Raw genomic sequence first — 16,349 nt, 5'->3', positions numbered from 1 at the left:
ATTTCTGTCTCCGTCATTTGCAAAGAGGTTATTAGACCAAGATGAAGCTAAAGCATAAAGATTGTCTTGACCTAAAAAAAGACAGACGAACTAGCAATGAAGATAAAAGCAGTCATATCTGTGAAAGAAAGATCATCATTAGGTCAAAGCTTTTAGATAAACCTCCGATGCCATTTCTACTTTTGCTGTCTGAGAATTCACTTCCAAGGCACCTTTTGCATGTTAAGTACTCCCAGCAACGTCCCTGCAATGACAGTCATTCACACAACCCTCTTATTACAGAGAGAATACCTCCAACAGAAGGCTAAAATGACATGCTTACATCTCTATCAGCCAGTGGCCGGTGCAGTGTTTATCCAGTTTGCAATAGCCTCAAAAATGCTGTCCCTCCCAGAGAAAGGTATATCCAAGACACAGTAGAGGATACTTTATTGAGGGATTTGGAGCTGGAAGCATGTCCACTGACAGTCCTTCTGCATCATTACACAGAAGCTTAACACTAAAAATTAGGCTAACATACTTCCTTATTGAAACAGTAGAACAAATATCAGGAAACTGAATGTTGCTAGTCAAATAATATTTGTTCATGATTAAGTTGTTCTAATTTCAATATCAGCCACCAGAAAGGCTTCAAAAGGACTAGAAAACTACGCATTATCTAAAGATATACTGACTCAGTGGTAAATCACAGCAGAACTCTGAGCTGGTTGTGCTATTCATGCAAAGTAAATGCAGACACACTCTCTGGAAAAAAAAAGAGCCATCAATCTGTGACATAAAGGGACTTGAGAGTACAAGAGGGACAGTCTTCAGAACAATTTGTCCTACTGCCAACTGGAACATCCAGCCTGGAACCCTAAATGCTTCTTTATTAAAGAGTGCCCATGGCTTCTCCTTTAAATTCACATAAAAATTCCAGACTTAATGTTACTTTTGTGCAGACTATGTTTGTTCTAAAAATTTGAAAGTAGTGATGCAGAAAGAACTGACAAAGGAAAGAAGATTTCAATTACCAGCTACTTCCACCACTCCTTTCTCTAGCTGAATCACCCTTGAGTGTAAAATGTGTAGCTACAGCTAAATAATAAGATGCATCTTTGAAAGGAAATTTCATGTAGCATGCTGGAAGTGCCAAGGCCTGTTCTGTGTTTCCAGAATTGAGCACAACTCCGTCCCACCTTTACAAATATGATGAACAGCAAAGATTCCTTAGAAGATGGCAACTGCTTAAAAGCCCCTGGGAAGTCCCTTAGTTGGCCAGGACCTTACAAAGCAAGACCAGTTATCGCACGTGAGTAGCAAGCAGTGGCCTGAAACAGAAGTCTGATTTTTCAAGGGTGGTGTGCATGACTATATTTTTCTTCTTCCAATTTTACTTAGATTAAGGTAGAGAACCTCTCCCAACTGCTGCTGTGTTTAGAACTAAGCAGAAACCTGGGGATGCTGGATTCCATTTTGAAGGTGTCTCACCAGTGCTGTCTCTTGCAGGGATGCCATAGGGTGCCTGTCTATGTGCAAATTCAATGTGCAAAATGAAACGGAGAACGCTCCTTTGTACAGGAGATACAGATGAACTGGAACCAACTGCAAGAGTTAATAAACAGTAATACCTATCTAATGAATGGAGGACTCTGGGATCAGTTATACATCCATCTCTTGTTGGGAAAGAAAAGAGCGCTTGGAATCAAAAGGGTATTTTCAGGATCCAGGGTAATGCAACATCTAACAAACTTGAAGCAAACAGCAAAACTCAGACCTAACACAGCTCACATAATGAAAGGGTGAAAAGGTAAGACCTGTGTTTGAAAACAGGAATGTATATAATCCATGCAAACAAAGACTCAGCCAAGGAGACTGGAGACCCACCAGGGCATCCCTAACCACGCCTCAAATAGAAAGTGTGAAGGTCACCACAGAAAGATTTCCTGGGTACAGAACAGAAGAGAAACTTGTTTGCGCACCCAGGAGCATCAAAAGAATCCTAGTGACATACCAGATGCCAGGGGACTTTTAACTATGTCCCTCTCTAATTGAGGATGAAGCACACACCAACACCATTATCTGCCTGAAGATACTGGCTTACAAAATATGGAACAAACAATAGGAACAGATGCTCATTTGGCCAGATCTCAATAAGCCTCATTAAAACCAAACACCCTGTCCTTGGAGCCCAGGTTCATGCAACATTTCTACCTTATTTAAGCACCTAGCACCAATTCCCGAGGACGCTGTCCACTTGTGGTTGCACACCAGTGGTATCTTTAAAAAAACCCTCCTGCAGAGATTTTTTGGTTTCTAAAGAAACAAAAAGAAGGGGTTTATATATATATATGCCTGTGTGTGTACACGCACATGCAAAAACACAATCAGAGATTGCATTTCCTTTTAAAAGATGTTAGCTTGAATATACGTCACACTTGTTGATCACTCAAAGGCAACAGGCAAAAAGATGCCAAAAAATAACAGAAAAGCTCTGGTGTATGGAAGAGAAATGATGTTAGAGATCACACATGTGAAATCTGTGCATCACAATTCATAATTTCTAATTTAAGATCCCAGTTCTTCAGTCAAAACATGCACACACTTCAAACAACTTCTAATACTCCTTATTTGCTTTTACCCAAACTTGTCCAAGTCCTATCAGTGGAGTTTTAGAGGACAAATACCAGAAAAGAAGGGCTAAGAACAAGACACAAAGATTCATCAGAATATTAAATTCTAGCTTAATTTTAAAATGTCTGAATAAAACTAGTTAATTCATAGGTGTGCAAAAGCCACTGAGCACCTGGCCGCAGAGGCAGCATGACACTGTACACAAAACCAAATAGACAAGGTTTTCTAAGAAACACAAACTTCTGTGAATGATCAAAATACTGTGGCCCAATGCTGCTTTCCAGACCTGAATATGTGTATCTGCTTTTCCCCCTCTCTGTTTAACGAAGAATGCCAGTTGTTAGGTCGATAGTTTATACTGGATGTCCTGTACAGAAGCACTCGTCCACAAGAGAGTTTAACAAATGGACAGTGCTCCGGTCTGAGAGAAGATACCTCAATATTGATATGTGTGACCTCAAGGGTAACTGCATTTCATTCTTTGAACAATTAGAAATGTCAAGCATACAATCAGTAAACACCATTAATACAGTCTTAACAGAGCACAATTATCTTTTCTGCAAGTAGGTGCAGAATCAGAAATTTAGTTTTCAGAAAAACCATTGTCCCTTGAAGAGTGACTGACACATCTGACAAGCAGGTGATAATGCAGACAGTGGCTCCCAGTCAGAGCTGATACTGCACTGCAGAATCAGAAAAAGTAAATTATTATTTCCAAACTAACCCCTTCTGGGTTTCACTGCAAGTAAAAAAAAAAACCAACCAAAAACTGAACCTCCTACAGTAGGTTTGGAAAAGTGCTGCAGATGATGAAAACGGCAGTACCTTCCAGTATTCACCTTCCTGACAAAACATTTTGAAGTCCAAGGCTCTAAAATACATCAGTCATGGAGGATAAAACTCACTGTGTGCATGTGGTAGGAGAAGACCTCTGGACTCCCTAAATCCCATTTAAACCCCTTCACCTAGGGAACATTTAACAGCTGTGCCATTTGCCTATGCCATCACTGAACCATCTGCATTTAGATAGCTGGATTTATAAATGCTTCAACACTTCTGGAATTTGAAAGACAAGCTTTCTTAGAATTGACTGCATTTGGTTTGCAGATAGGAAGGCAAAAGAAAGGAGTACAACAGCCAGGCAAGCTAGGACTAGAGGAATTATATCCCCAGAAAAATCCTTATGGTTTTTTAGAGAAAGATATAAATATTTCATACATATACATAGATACATATATGTGCATGTATGTATGCATATGTATATATGTGTTTATATATGTTTTCCACACATTTATAAGATGGCAGACTGTCCAAGAGTATATATACACATATATTCCTCTACTGCATATAGAGACAGCATACTTCAAAAACATACACTTCTTAATCTCCAGGATGATGTTTCAAATTCCTTCTTAACAGCATGAAAAAAGTCTTGCTGTTCCTGCCTTGAGCCCTACCCACACCTCTCACCACAAACCTGCTGAAAACATAACTTTTGGAGAGCTTATTATTTAGGACATGAAGTTGTTGGAAGTGCGTGCTTTTATTTGAAAGAGGCACCACTTAAATGAGCTGTACTTCTTGCACACCCTTGCTCCTTAGTGAGGTGATCAGGTCAAACAGGACACTGCGGAGCAGATGGGTTGAATGGGTTTACTCCCATGAGCTTGCTGTGAGGTGCTTTATGGCATCGGAATGATGCTCAGTGATAAGACAACTCAGCCAGAGTTGCTCTGCTTAAAGAGTTTCTCCTAGTCTGTATCATAATGCACCTTAGGAAGCAGTGTGCAAGACCAGTCATATTAAGAATGGAAGTGCTGGTATTAAACTTTGTACCAGGACTTTGTACCAGAACTGGTAGCTTCTCTCAGAAGTGCTCCAGTGGAAGGTAACTGGCATGTCAGGCACAGTTTATGAATGCTAAGCCACCTGCAAGCACCATTACAAACTTCTATGGTAGCCAATTCCCTGACAAGAGTCAAAAGTAATGGGACATCCAAATTTCACCAGCAAAACCCCAGCAAAGATTTAGCTGGGAAATTATCTTAAAGGTCAATATAAAAGTGGCCCCTGAAGGGACAAGGCACCTTTAACAACCAATCAGAGTATGAAAGAAATGGACTTCAAGAAGATCAAAGAATAATAACTGAAAGAGAAAACAGGCTTCTGAGCGGTCAGGTTTGTGGTGACAGAGAAGCAACAAAATGCCGGCTGGTTTCAGTAACAGATGGCTGCATGCACTGATGTGTCCTGCATGCCCATTCTAAACTTCCTTTCAGTGGAAATACAAAGCTTACACAAGGCTAAACGCATCCTTCACGCAGCCTTTCCATACATCATCATGGTTCATATGTCCTCCATTCACAGACCAACCTATACATTGTTTTACTCTAGTTATGCTGAATCTAAGAAAAGAGGGTGGCTTATGGCACCTCATCTCGTCCAATCACATCTACTTCAATTGTCAAGAAATTACTTTATCGTGACAGGCTAATAAATTCATTTTCTTACCCTTCTTCCTGTAATATCTCCCTTGTCCCTTTCCTTTGAGTACAGGGTTCACTGTATTTTAATTGAAAAGTCTTTTTGCACCTCCCTTCTGGTAGCTAAGAAAGGGTACATGATACAAAGAGCTCTAATGCAGTATTTCCAATATGTATCTGGACATTTATCACTTGAAGTTGCCACAGCTAATTACATGGCCGGCATAGGTCATCCCACTGGAAAAGCCTATTACTTGTATAGTAGAATGAATCCTTCAATCCTACACAGCTCAGGACTCAAATAATCATTTCCAGCAGAGAAAAACAGCAAGTCTAAAATATCTACACTAAAGGACAAAAACACCTACCCAAAATACGTGCTCTCTGTTTAAATATTTTTGCTGAACTGTAACATTTAACAAGAACTTTTCGCTGACTAACAATGAACAATTTGTTAAAATCCTTGAAAACCAAAGCTGTTCTCTTACTTACTTTGGCCACACAATTTTCAGTCTTCATAGCAGTGCTTCCTAGACATACTGTTTCCTGGTTTAAGCACAGTCTGGCACAGCTGTTGTAGGTCTGCAGAAAGATTAAAATGGTTATGAATATAAGAACACAATTTTCTTTCAGGCACCATATTTTTGGCACAGGAACCTATACTAACTCTACTACTGTACTACATTTCCTTTTTCTACAATATAAATGTCTCAAACAAAAAAACCACTAGTTTATAGCAAAAGTCTGTGTTCAGGGCATGCATGTCCTCTGAGAAGCTATGTGCAATTTTACAGTACGGAAATACGAAGAAAAAAGATTTTTCTTCTTTGTTCCTTTGAAAATGAAAAAAAAAATCTCATCTCAGTTTTTGTTCTTTCACAAAATGCTGCATAATGGAACAACTAAAACAAGGTGATTTCTGAAAACACAGTAGTTATCAGAGAGTACATCAAATGTGAATAAACATCTGACTTGATCAGAATATAAAATGTAAAATACATGGGACACAACAAAGGTTATAATCAGAAGGGAGCAAATGCACGCTACATTTCATTGTATTTAATCCTCTCAGTTATGTAAAGCTTTTTTTATTTTTTGAAGTAGAGTGTCTTTTTTCTTTAATGCTGTCCTGCCCCAGTGACCTTCAGCTGGGGCTGCAGACTTCAGAGTCTTTGCAGAACACATCACTTGTAGTCTCTCTCTGTTTTGAGGGAAGTGTATGAACAATACTTTAGAAGTTAGCTTAAAATTTTAATTTGGTTGATTTGTCCGTTTAAACTAATATGCCTGAAGAACTCAGGAGCTTCTAATGGAGGTTTTCCTCCTCACCCCCAGCACCTTTGCATCTAAGAGCTTCTGCATGGGATTAATACACCTGCCACCATTTACAGAAAAATGCTCCCATGCAAAAGTGGCAGCTCAAAAGCAAGCAACAACTTGGTTTGATGCAAGAGTAGAAAGCAGATCACAGAGATGTTGCCACCTCAAACAGCTGCATGGAAAAACCCAAAAAAGATGCTGAAAGAGAATGAAATTAAACTTGTTACAAAGGTATTTTCAAGAGCACTAAGTAAAGCATTCTAACATTCATTACATTTTTAAGATTGCTTTAATGGGAGGGCGCACAAAGACTTGTCGTGAGCTGCCTGTCAGTTCTCGCCCTGAAATACTCACCAGCAATCTCTGGAGACGTTTTTTTCAGGGTTTGCTATGATTTCCATTTGCTTGATTTGAAATGACTTCAAACTCAAACCTGCTATAGGTTACAAAACCTGTGGGCAACAATGGCATGATAAGGGCTCCTAAACTTCTCCCTCTGCCCCAAAACTCCATCATCAGACTCCCTCAGTGCCAAGCACCAACAAACAATCTCCCTCTCTTGCCCCTCTGCCAGCGGCCTGACTGTGTAAAATGCTGTCAGCAGCAACACAAACACTGGCAGAGGAGCACATGGCAAAGGATGTCAGAGGCAATAATGCCAAGAAATTAAAAGGGGTTTATGCTGAGTGATAGGAGATATGTCCACAAAGCCAGTGCTCCCAACAGCCCCCAGCTCCGGTAAGCACCAACTGATGGGAACTGAGTGTTCACAATCAGTTTATAACATTCACCTAACTTCTTATGAACCTCATGAAACATTCCTTACTGCACACCACAGGAAATCAGTAAACTGACTTAGGTGGATCTGTACTGGACCAGCACAGTACAAACATTCTTGGAGAAATTAAGGAAATCACAGTCCTTTCCACCTTACCTATTGACAGAGCCCCTTTAAAGTTCACCATGAAACAGAAACAAAAGAGAGCAGAGAAGCCCTATCTTCTCCATTCCTTTCGCAGTTCATGTTTTATTTCTCAGTGAGCTCTCTAACCAGAAAACAACCAGTGACAGACAGGAATGCAGAAAATTCTGTCTCCAGTTTTCCTTACATGTCACAACATTGATATCTGCTTTGACTAGCAGCCAGCAAGCAATTTCTAGACCCAGAAGGAGAGACTGAAAAATTCAAACACACGAATTCTTTCAAGGTGCAGTGCAGATGAACAAAGCGCATCTTTCAGCAGGAGAGGCTCAGATTCAAACTTGATTAGACCACAAGCAAACAGAACTCTGACTGCCTCCTGCAAATATCTGCCAGCATCATAAAACCATCACCCTGGTATGCATAAAACTTTCTCCTCAGAAGAAAGATCAGAACGGTGTAAACTACTATAAACTGGGGCTTAGATACAGCATCCCAACTGACAGACAAAAAGTTGATACCATCTGCTTTGCACTGACATTCAGACAATACCATGCAAACTTCATTTTACAGGCATGGTATTAGTTAAATTCAACCAGATTGTGAAGATCAAAAAACCATGAAGAGTTGGTTTTGAACCAACTCTTTTGAACAAAGTTCTTTGTTCATGTTTTACATTTAATCCGTTTATTGTAAATCTGTGATATTTTTCACTTGCAATTTAATTTCTAGAATTCCATATGCAGTATTTCTGCACAACTTGACTGCTACATACTGTAAGTTTTATGAGGAGCCCTGACTTGAGGAAAGCTACTACTAACTCCACTTTGCAGATCAAAAGCTCAGCCACAAAAACATTTACTGAAAGCAACAAGGAAGTCTGTGGCTCCGTGAACCGAACCATGAACTCAAATCTTGTCAGTCTTTTTCCTCCCAGGACAGGTATGCATAAACCTTGGTCGCATGCCAGCTTTTTAAAAGCTGGGCTTACAACAGGCTTGCTCCACATTTACAAATGGGAAAGAGTAGACAATCCAAATAGAAAATGTGAAATACTAAATGCTAAATCTAAAGATGTCAGCACTGTCTGAGAAGGAAAGAAGCTCACTATGCACTAAAGTTACTAAAGTAAAAGTTACATGCATGTCAGAATGCAAATACAAATAATTATTCCAGTGTATTGCATAATTTTGATTACTTTCATCCACACATTACATCTCAGGGAGAACAGCACCAACTGAACTTTCAGCATAACTTGTTCATCAAATCCTGTAATACCAGGAGTACTGACATTTGACAGAACTAGTGTAGCATAAATTTAAAGAAGATAAAATGAAATACTTCTTCACACAGCTGGCAGTGAACTTCTGGTGTTTCCTACCCCAGGACATCATGCAGAGAAACATAATCAGAAGTGGAAAAAGAGACTAAATGAACTCATGGACAGCAGCTCCATAGATACATGGCACAGATATCCTCCAGACATCCCTAGTGCAACAGAAGTAGATGCTTCAGGAATAGGAGGGCAGTGGAGTACCAAAAGAGGCCAGACGTTTGCTCTCATTCAACAGCAGCTTCCAGTGACAGTGCTGAAGTTGGCAGTGGATGAGCTGACTCTGGATCTAACTGACCTGGGCATTCTCATGCTATCAATATACCTCTCTGCCCCTTGACAACATGCTAAGGAACTTCTTCCCAACCTTTTCAACCACAGAAGGAGAGAAGAACATGCTTTTACTGTAAGAGCCAACTTTTTTTTACACAGTAATTTTATTACATAAGGATTTATGTATGTGCCAAATTACTGGCCAACTATTTAGTCCTTCAGAAGCTCTTTGTTTCTTAGTAGAAGTAAAAGGGGGAAAGAGAAAATTAAAAAGAGTATATATCATGATTTCAACACATTAGGATACATATTTGAGAACAAAACATAAAGTACTCTTTAATGTATGTTTAACATACATTAATGTATGTTTAACATACATTACTGTCTTTGCAAAGTTACAAAGTTCTTATTTTCACATTCTCACAGAAGAATACCTTATTAGCCTTGTGGGATGAATAAAAAGGGCAAAGAAGATTCACACGCATGTTCTACAATATGTTTTAAAGGGTTGAAAGCAAAACAGAAAACCTAGTCCTCCCCTAAAGTCAAGAGGAAAAAGAGGTAACGTCACTTTGCTTGATAGGTCTCAATGGAAATGTACTGCCAATGTTACAAAGAAGCTGCATCTGGCTCATGAGGCCAGGTCGTAAGAAGAGAATATATTGTCAAGGCAGTACTATATGGTAGTCTCCAAATGCTTTTTTGCAGGCAGCAGTTTCTGGCTACTGAGAAACACAAAATGGCTGCTGGACTTGGTGATTTGGTTTCATCTGATATTGTTCATACACTAATAGTTACTGTGAATAGGGCCAATGAATAGACCAGTGAATTCTGAAAGCAGAATTAATGTCGTATCATCAAGTAAAAATGCAGAGGCAGTCCTCCATGTTAGGTGAAACATTTGATGATGTCTAATGCTACACTGCAATATAAGAATACCTCCTTTCATTTGTTCCAATGCCCATGGGAACATTGACGTACCTGGAAGAAAAGCAGGAAAATCAAAGCCAAAAACTAAGCCTTAGAAAAGGGAATTTCTCAAGTTCACCGTTAAAGCTTGACCCTTTTACATACCTCATCTAATCTGCACCAAAACTGTTCAAGTTTCTCCTCACCTTTCATCAAAATAAGAGGTTTCTTCATCAAGGAAAAGTATTCTGAAATGGTAGCCTGGTTCAGTGCTACAGGCAGATAGCTTTGCGTTGGAGTGCTCTAATATGTTTTTATATTGCATATAAAGCATGCAAACATAAACCAGTTTGTTGAAAACTACCCTCTTTGTGGAAGCTGGCTGTAATTCTGAACAAGTTTTCAATTTTCGCACTGCTGCTAGGGTAAAACATTTTAAAGAGTTTAATTTTTACAGTGGCTTCAATGACACGAGATTATCTAACAAAGTAATGGTTAATCAATAGAGGGTTTAGTTGTCAGGTGAAACATATAACACACTAAAAGGGATTGATTGCAAGACTCCTCCTTATTTACTGGGAGGTATATATTTAAAATGACACAAACTTGTTACCAAGCTGCATTCCTTTAACCTTGCAAAAGCCGTTTGAGAAGAGTGTTAAGCAGCCCTATAGCCAAACAAGCTCTAATGAAAGAAAAAAAGAAACCTACAAATATATGGGAGCATCAAATCATGTCAGAAGCAGGGGAACCACAAAGCTGTATTCGCTCTCAGCCAAAGGCTTAAAATGCCACAGAGGCACTAGACTATGGTTCACTAAAGACAGAGCTGTATCTGATCTCATTCCTTGAGTGTCTTTGGTTACATTTTTCTTATTAAAGAAAGTATGATCCTGCTCTTTGACACAAACACATAAACATTTCTACTCTTGTCTGTGTAGCTCTGGATGAACACTGAGCACCAGCCTGAAGCCTTGAACCCCAGGCAGAACTCCATGTGTGTGCAGCTTTTCTACCAACTGAAATCCATTTCGTTGGCCATTCATTCCAAGAATCCTCAGTCCCTGAACAAAGCTCCACTTTTTAATAGAAGCTGCAACCCAGGAGTTCAATAAGATTCCCCCCCCAATAGTTAGTAATTACATGATTTATCAGAGAAAGATAACACTAATAAAAACACAGCAAAAAGACAAAACCCATATGCTCCCTTCAAGTCATTTTCAGGGAAAAGATTATTAAACTGTTCTTTTTGAACAAGGGCTTTTGTAGCTAAGCACAAATTGCCAAACGGTTAGAAAAAAAGTTATTAGACTCAGAAGAATTCAGCAGAAGTGCGAAGTTATATAAACAAATCACTCCAGCAGATTTGGAAAGATCGCTTTCATCTTATTTAGAGTCTTAGGAGACTTGCATTAATTACCCTTTAAAGGTCTTTCACATGGACTATTTAAAATAAATGCATTTTATTTATTTATTTCAAATTAGGTGCTTCTTCTGAAAGAATTAAGTAATCGTAACAAATTTAAAAACGTTTTTATAAACAGGTAATTAAAAAGAAGACTAGAATTAAGTCAAGCTGTAAGACATTACCCAGGATCCGCCTCGACTATTTTCTTAAGATGAAATTTTTGCTATCCCTAGCCCAGCCTTGGGAAGGACAGTCTCCACAGAAAGTCGTAAGACAAAATAAAGACTAGCGAAACAAAAAACTAGATCATTTACAGGATTCTCCCTGAAGCACAGTTTGTCATATTGCAATTACACCTTGCTGACTGTGAAAGCCAGAGTCTTTAATACTGCCACTAGAGGGAAGACGTGTCTTAACACACAGCAGTGGTAGTTGGGGAGTGGGTTTTCTTGAGCAATTACCATAACAAAGCTCCCTTGGCTGTGTGTACCTTCTAATTACCCAGTACAATTAAAATGACTTACCTAAAACAAACATGAAAAAAAAGGCCCCTAAAACAAAAAACCTCAAGACAATGCAAACAAAAAGCCTTAGTCCAATATGCTTGTTACCTGAAATTACATTAAAGCTGAAGATTTTTTTAAACTCATCCATCAATGCACAAGAGGGAGAAAAACAAAAAAGGAGTATGCCACAATGCCCAACACCATGGGGTTGTTCAGCTACATAAAAGCATTAAAACAAACAAAAACAAAGAGCAAGGCAAACTAGATCTCTTGTTAAAGAAAAGAAGGAGAAAAAAAGAAAAAGAAAATGTCGTGGTATTTAGCCATCTGGTAGCTGCTTGAAAACAAATTGTCCTCAGAAGAGCAGAAATACAGTATGTCTTCTCGCAGTTCACTGGCTTATGAATCAGACTACTTTTCCTACTTTTTTTTTTTTTTTTTTTTTTTTAATACAGGCATGGTAATGTTAGACTTCTGTGCTGCTGCTTTCACTTCCCTCTTGTCCCACTGTGCAGACATAACCATAGTCATCCCAATCAGACCCGGTTATTCTAACTCGGATGCATTACCCACAGTCTTTCATGATACATCTTGTTGGGCCCATCGCAAAATCCCCCAGGACTTTTTTTTTCCTAACAGCTACTTGCTGATTTTTAAACCCCTAAATCTTTCATTTTATAAGGCATATCATTAAGGGAAGATGGCAGCCAAGTGATTTTTCTTTCCACTGACAATTTGTGACATTTTTCCAGCAGTGTGCAAGGTGTTGAAAACCTGGCAGCTGTTACCTCCCGGGATGAAGATCCTTTTTTATCCTCCCTTGACAGTTTAACTCAATGGGTCAGCACCTTTAAAGACTGCAAAGTACCACTGAAGTGGATGGAGGCTTGAATTACTGCTCCCTCCCTAATCAATGTAAACCCTCACTGCAGGTGAAACTCTTCATCTATAGAGGTGCATGGGGGAGGAAAATGTAATGCCCTGAGCCAGATGGTTTTCATCTTGTTTTTTAAAGAAGAAAGGAACAAGCTAACAAGGGGACAGCTACTTTTGTTAGCTTCTTGGCCTCTCTCATGGCTTTGGATCCCCAGGGTTCCAGCCACACAAGAGAAAGAATACAGAAAAACATAAACACTTTAAGAAATATAACTAGGGGGCTGGCAACATGCTGCTTTCAAAGAGCTGGGAGCCCTGTTCACCGCTTTATTTATCACTGCCCACGTTCTTCGGATGGTAAGTGGACATGGACACAAAGGGCAGGGGGGAGCAGACAACACTTGCAATTTACTCAATTACAGAGGAATGCAGCAATGCGGCGGTGGGGTGACAGATTCCTATTAGCACTAATGCTGAAAGAGCCCAGTGGCCTTTCCGCCACAAGGCAGAATTCCCATTGTAACTTTGACTCCAGCACAACCTGCTTTGGCTAGCTTTTTAACATGCACTAAGGGTCACAAAAGAATGGAAATTATTTTTTTGTTGTTGGTGTTTGAGAATAATGAGAAAAAAACCCCTTAGAAAGACAGGATAATCTGGCAAGTAAGCCTAAGGGTGTACCTCTTGCAATTTCAGGGGGCTTTTCAATCAGCAACTCCTTATTACCAAGCGTTGTGTAAAAGACGAGGTAACCAGGATAACTTCATAGACTAGGACTGCCCTGCCTCAGGCCAGCTCTCCAACAGGAAGCAAATCTGAAGTGCAGCATCTTCCCCAAAGAGACAGAGGGACCTGAACGACCCTCTCTTCCTCCACACCGTGCAACTTTTCTCATCAGTCAAAAAGAGGACTTCAGTTTTGCACGGCAGAAACACTTTTGCAGGGGAGAAATACACCTGGAGAGGAACCCTAAGCAGCGGCATGAGGCTGCCAGCTGAAAGTAAACCACTAATAATTGCTACTTGTTATTTTCCTTTTGCTCTACCTTCTTCAGTCACTTTCTGCTTCTCACGGTTTTCTTGAGTACTGGCTTTAAACTCTTAAGATCAGACTGTGCCTATTTTAACTTTGAAATAGTGCCCAGAGCATGTTTTAGGTGCTACATGTAATTTTAGAAAATTATCTCAAATCTGTAAGTGTGAATGGAGGTAATATTCTGTGCCAAAACTGTAAGAGGGAGAATTCTTGAAACTGCTAAGGGGCTTGTCTGAATGGGGTAACAGACAGGGATTTTTTTCCCCCGGACTTCCATCTGGAAGCTTGCAGAAAGACAGCAGAGTCCAATGTGAGGTTTGCAGGAGGTACACTGTGGCAGCCTTGCTGCTGCCAGCTTTTCCCCACAAGGCACCTTCGCCCACAGATGAACCACAGCAGCAAAAGGCACTTCATTATTGCTGCACTGAAGAGAAGGGAGGGAGGGTTTTAAACAACCAGCATTGTGCCCGTCTTCTTTAAAAACCAGCGGGGTAATCAAGTTCAGGGCAGCCCCGGACAGCTGCCCTGTGACCTATTCATGTTGACCCCCACTATTCATCACTTTCCTTAGGACTATGAGGGCAAGCTCCCGGGGAGTGACCACCACAATAGACAGATACGAGCCAACAATAATACGGTTCCTGCAAAAAAAAACAGATGGCACTGCAATAAATTTACAAATCTGCATTCATGGCTCTGTTAAAAACACCCAGAAGCTAAAAGGCTGGAGGGGCCCCCAGAGAGTTTCCCCTCCTCAGTTTCTAAAGGCTGGCTCTCTCCCCAAGACTATTGAGCTCATGTTCTTCATAAATGAAGGATGGAGACATAGCCCTTAAAATAACAAATGGCTGACCTAATCAATCTAGTGTTTGGGTCTAACACTAAATGATAGGCACTGAAAACTAATTATGTTTTTTGGCAAGGAAGTTGAATTAAAATGGAAACACACAGGTTAAAAATGCACTGAAGCATTTGCAAGTCCCTTTGAAAGGGCAGCACACACACACACACACACACACACTCTCACATGCAGGGCTTGAAACAGGAACCTGATTCAATAACTCATGCATTTATTTTTAAAATGAATCAGATTAGTCCCATGTGTGACCTGCCGGTCCATCTGTATGAGCTGGACTTAATGGGCACTCTTCTCATGCTTACTTCAGTTTGAAGTATGAGAGAGATAAATTTAGTTTAATTTTCAACAGATCAAGCTATCCATTTTCCAAATGGACCATCTGGATCAGCCTATTAAAATTAATTTATAACTTTGCAGTGTGAAAATTCGTTTGTTAGCTTAAATAAAGTTGCCAAAAACTTTTGCCACTTGTCATTGTTTTTTCCTGGTCTGTTTTCATACTATGATTTTCAGTTTATCCCTTCAAAATTTAATTTTGTCAGATCAAGCACTCAACAAAAACTGAATGTTTGCATCCATATTCCAAAATCTGTCACAGCTTAGATCTTTTCACTGTTCCAGCTAACAGTGTCAAGTTCATTGCCTTTTTCTGTTTCCCAGTGCTAATCTCCGTGCCTCTTCTGCCTTGCTGGCCCCATATGCACCCGACAGTGGCCATGCCTTCTACTTCCAGCAATTCAAGGACCCAGCCCCACTTGTTGAGACTTTTGAAGACACCCTCCCCCATACACCATTTTAATGAACAGTAAAATTATATTTCTCTTACTAAGAGTTCCATAGGACTGAGCAATGGGCGTCTTCAGCCCCTGCACACAACTTCAGATGCGTAAGTAAGCATTACACCTCCTTAACACCTCCATCTTCTGGTATGTCTGATCCACAAACCCACCTGAGAAAACATTATGGCTAAGAGTGCATAACAGCACTGCAAACAAAGCAAGAAAAGGAAATGCACCTTTACTTAAACTTGTTAGCAGCTGAACATGTCAAGGCATAGTACTTACCCTGAAGTGGTCTGATGCATCTCATTAATTTCCCAAGACCAATCAAAAAGTACTAAATATGAGGATATGTTCACTGGAAAGACCATTTAAATAAACAGACTTCTACCCACACACACTCGATCTCTCTGTGTGTGTAGGTCCATGTTTCCCAATAATGAAATATTAAGGGAGTCTTACAGGAAGAACAGAAAATATGAAACTGTTCATACAATATTTACCAGGTTAGCATCTTTCCACTAAAATGGAAGACACTTTTTGTGTATTTCTGCTTTGACAGCATGTGCAGGTCACATTTTTTTGGTTCTACAAAGTATGAATAGATGTAAGACACAGCAGTCACTCTGCATACCTTCCTATAGGACATCCAGATCTTTCCAGCAAGTATTACTCATTGATTGTATTTAGGCACATGGCTAAATATGTGTCTGCCTTCTGGAACAAGAGCTGGAAAACTCCCCACTGCTCCTGTCCATTGCTAATAGAGAAGAGGAGCAATCTGAGTTTTCAAAATGCTCAGACAGCTTCATTTATGTCTGTGTGAAGAACCAGAATTCCCTCCATAACAGGCAAAAAATCATGGACAACCACCTCCTACGATCTTCCTTTAAGACTAAGACTACATCTTAAATTTATTGACAAAGACTGTTCCCAACACAAAGGCCACAGATAGTAGTAGAAGATCTAAGGATTTTGTCCTGCATCTGTCACTGTAAGGACTGGACACAAAGATGGAGACTGATACAATATC

At 39.8% G+C, this 16,349-nt stretch overlaps 1 protein-coding gene across 5 annotated transcripts in view; it reads right to left on the bottom strand.

Moving 5' to 3' along the window:
* BTRC (beta-transducin repeat containing E3 ubiquitin protein ligase) overlaps positions 1 to 16,349 on the bottom strand; it is a 115,319-nt gene that overhangs the window by 48,251 nt on the left and 50,719 nt on the right. For all 5 annotated transcript variants that reach the window (XM_066191039.1, XM_066191041.1, XM_066191040.1 and 2 more), the window contains one exon: positions 5,589 to 5,678. In XM_066191039.1, the coding sequence (XP_066047136.1) occupies positions 5,589 to 5,678 (90 nt within the window). The remainder of the gene's footprint in view (positions 1 to 5,588; positions 5,679 to 16,349) is intronic.

The sequence above is a fragment of the Chamaea fasciata genome, unplaced genomic scaffold (assembly GCF_029207755.1).
Source record: "Chamaea fasciata isolate MVZ Bird 193981 ecotype frontalis unplaced genomic scaffold, bChaFas1.0.hap1 SCAF_9, whole genome shotgun sequence".
Lineage (NCBI taxonomy): Eukaryota > Metazoa > Chordata > Aves > Passeriformes > Sylviidae > Chamaea > Chamaea fasciata.
Note: the sequence above shows the minus strand (reverse complement) of the source record. Positions and strands in the feature narration are given on the sequence as shown.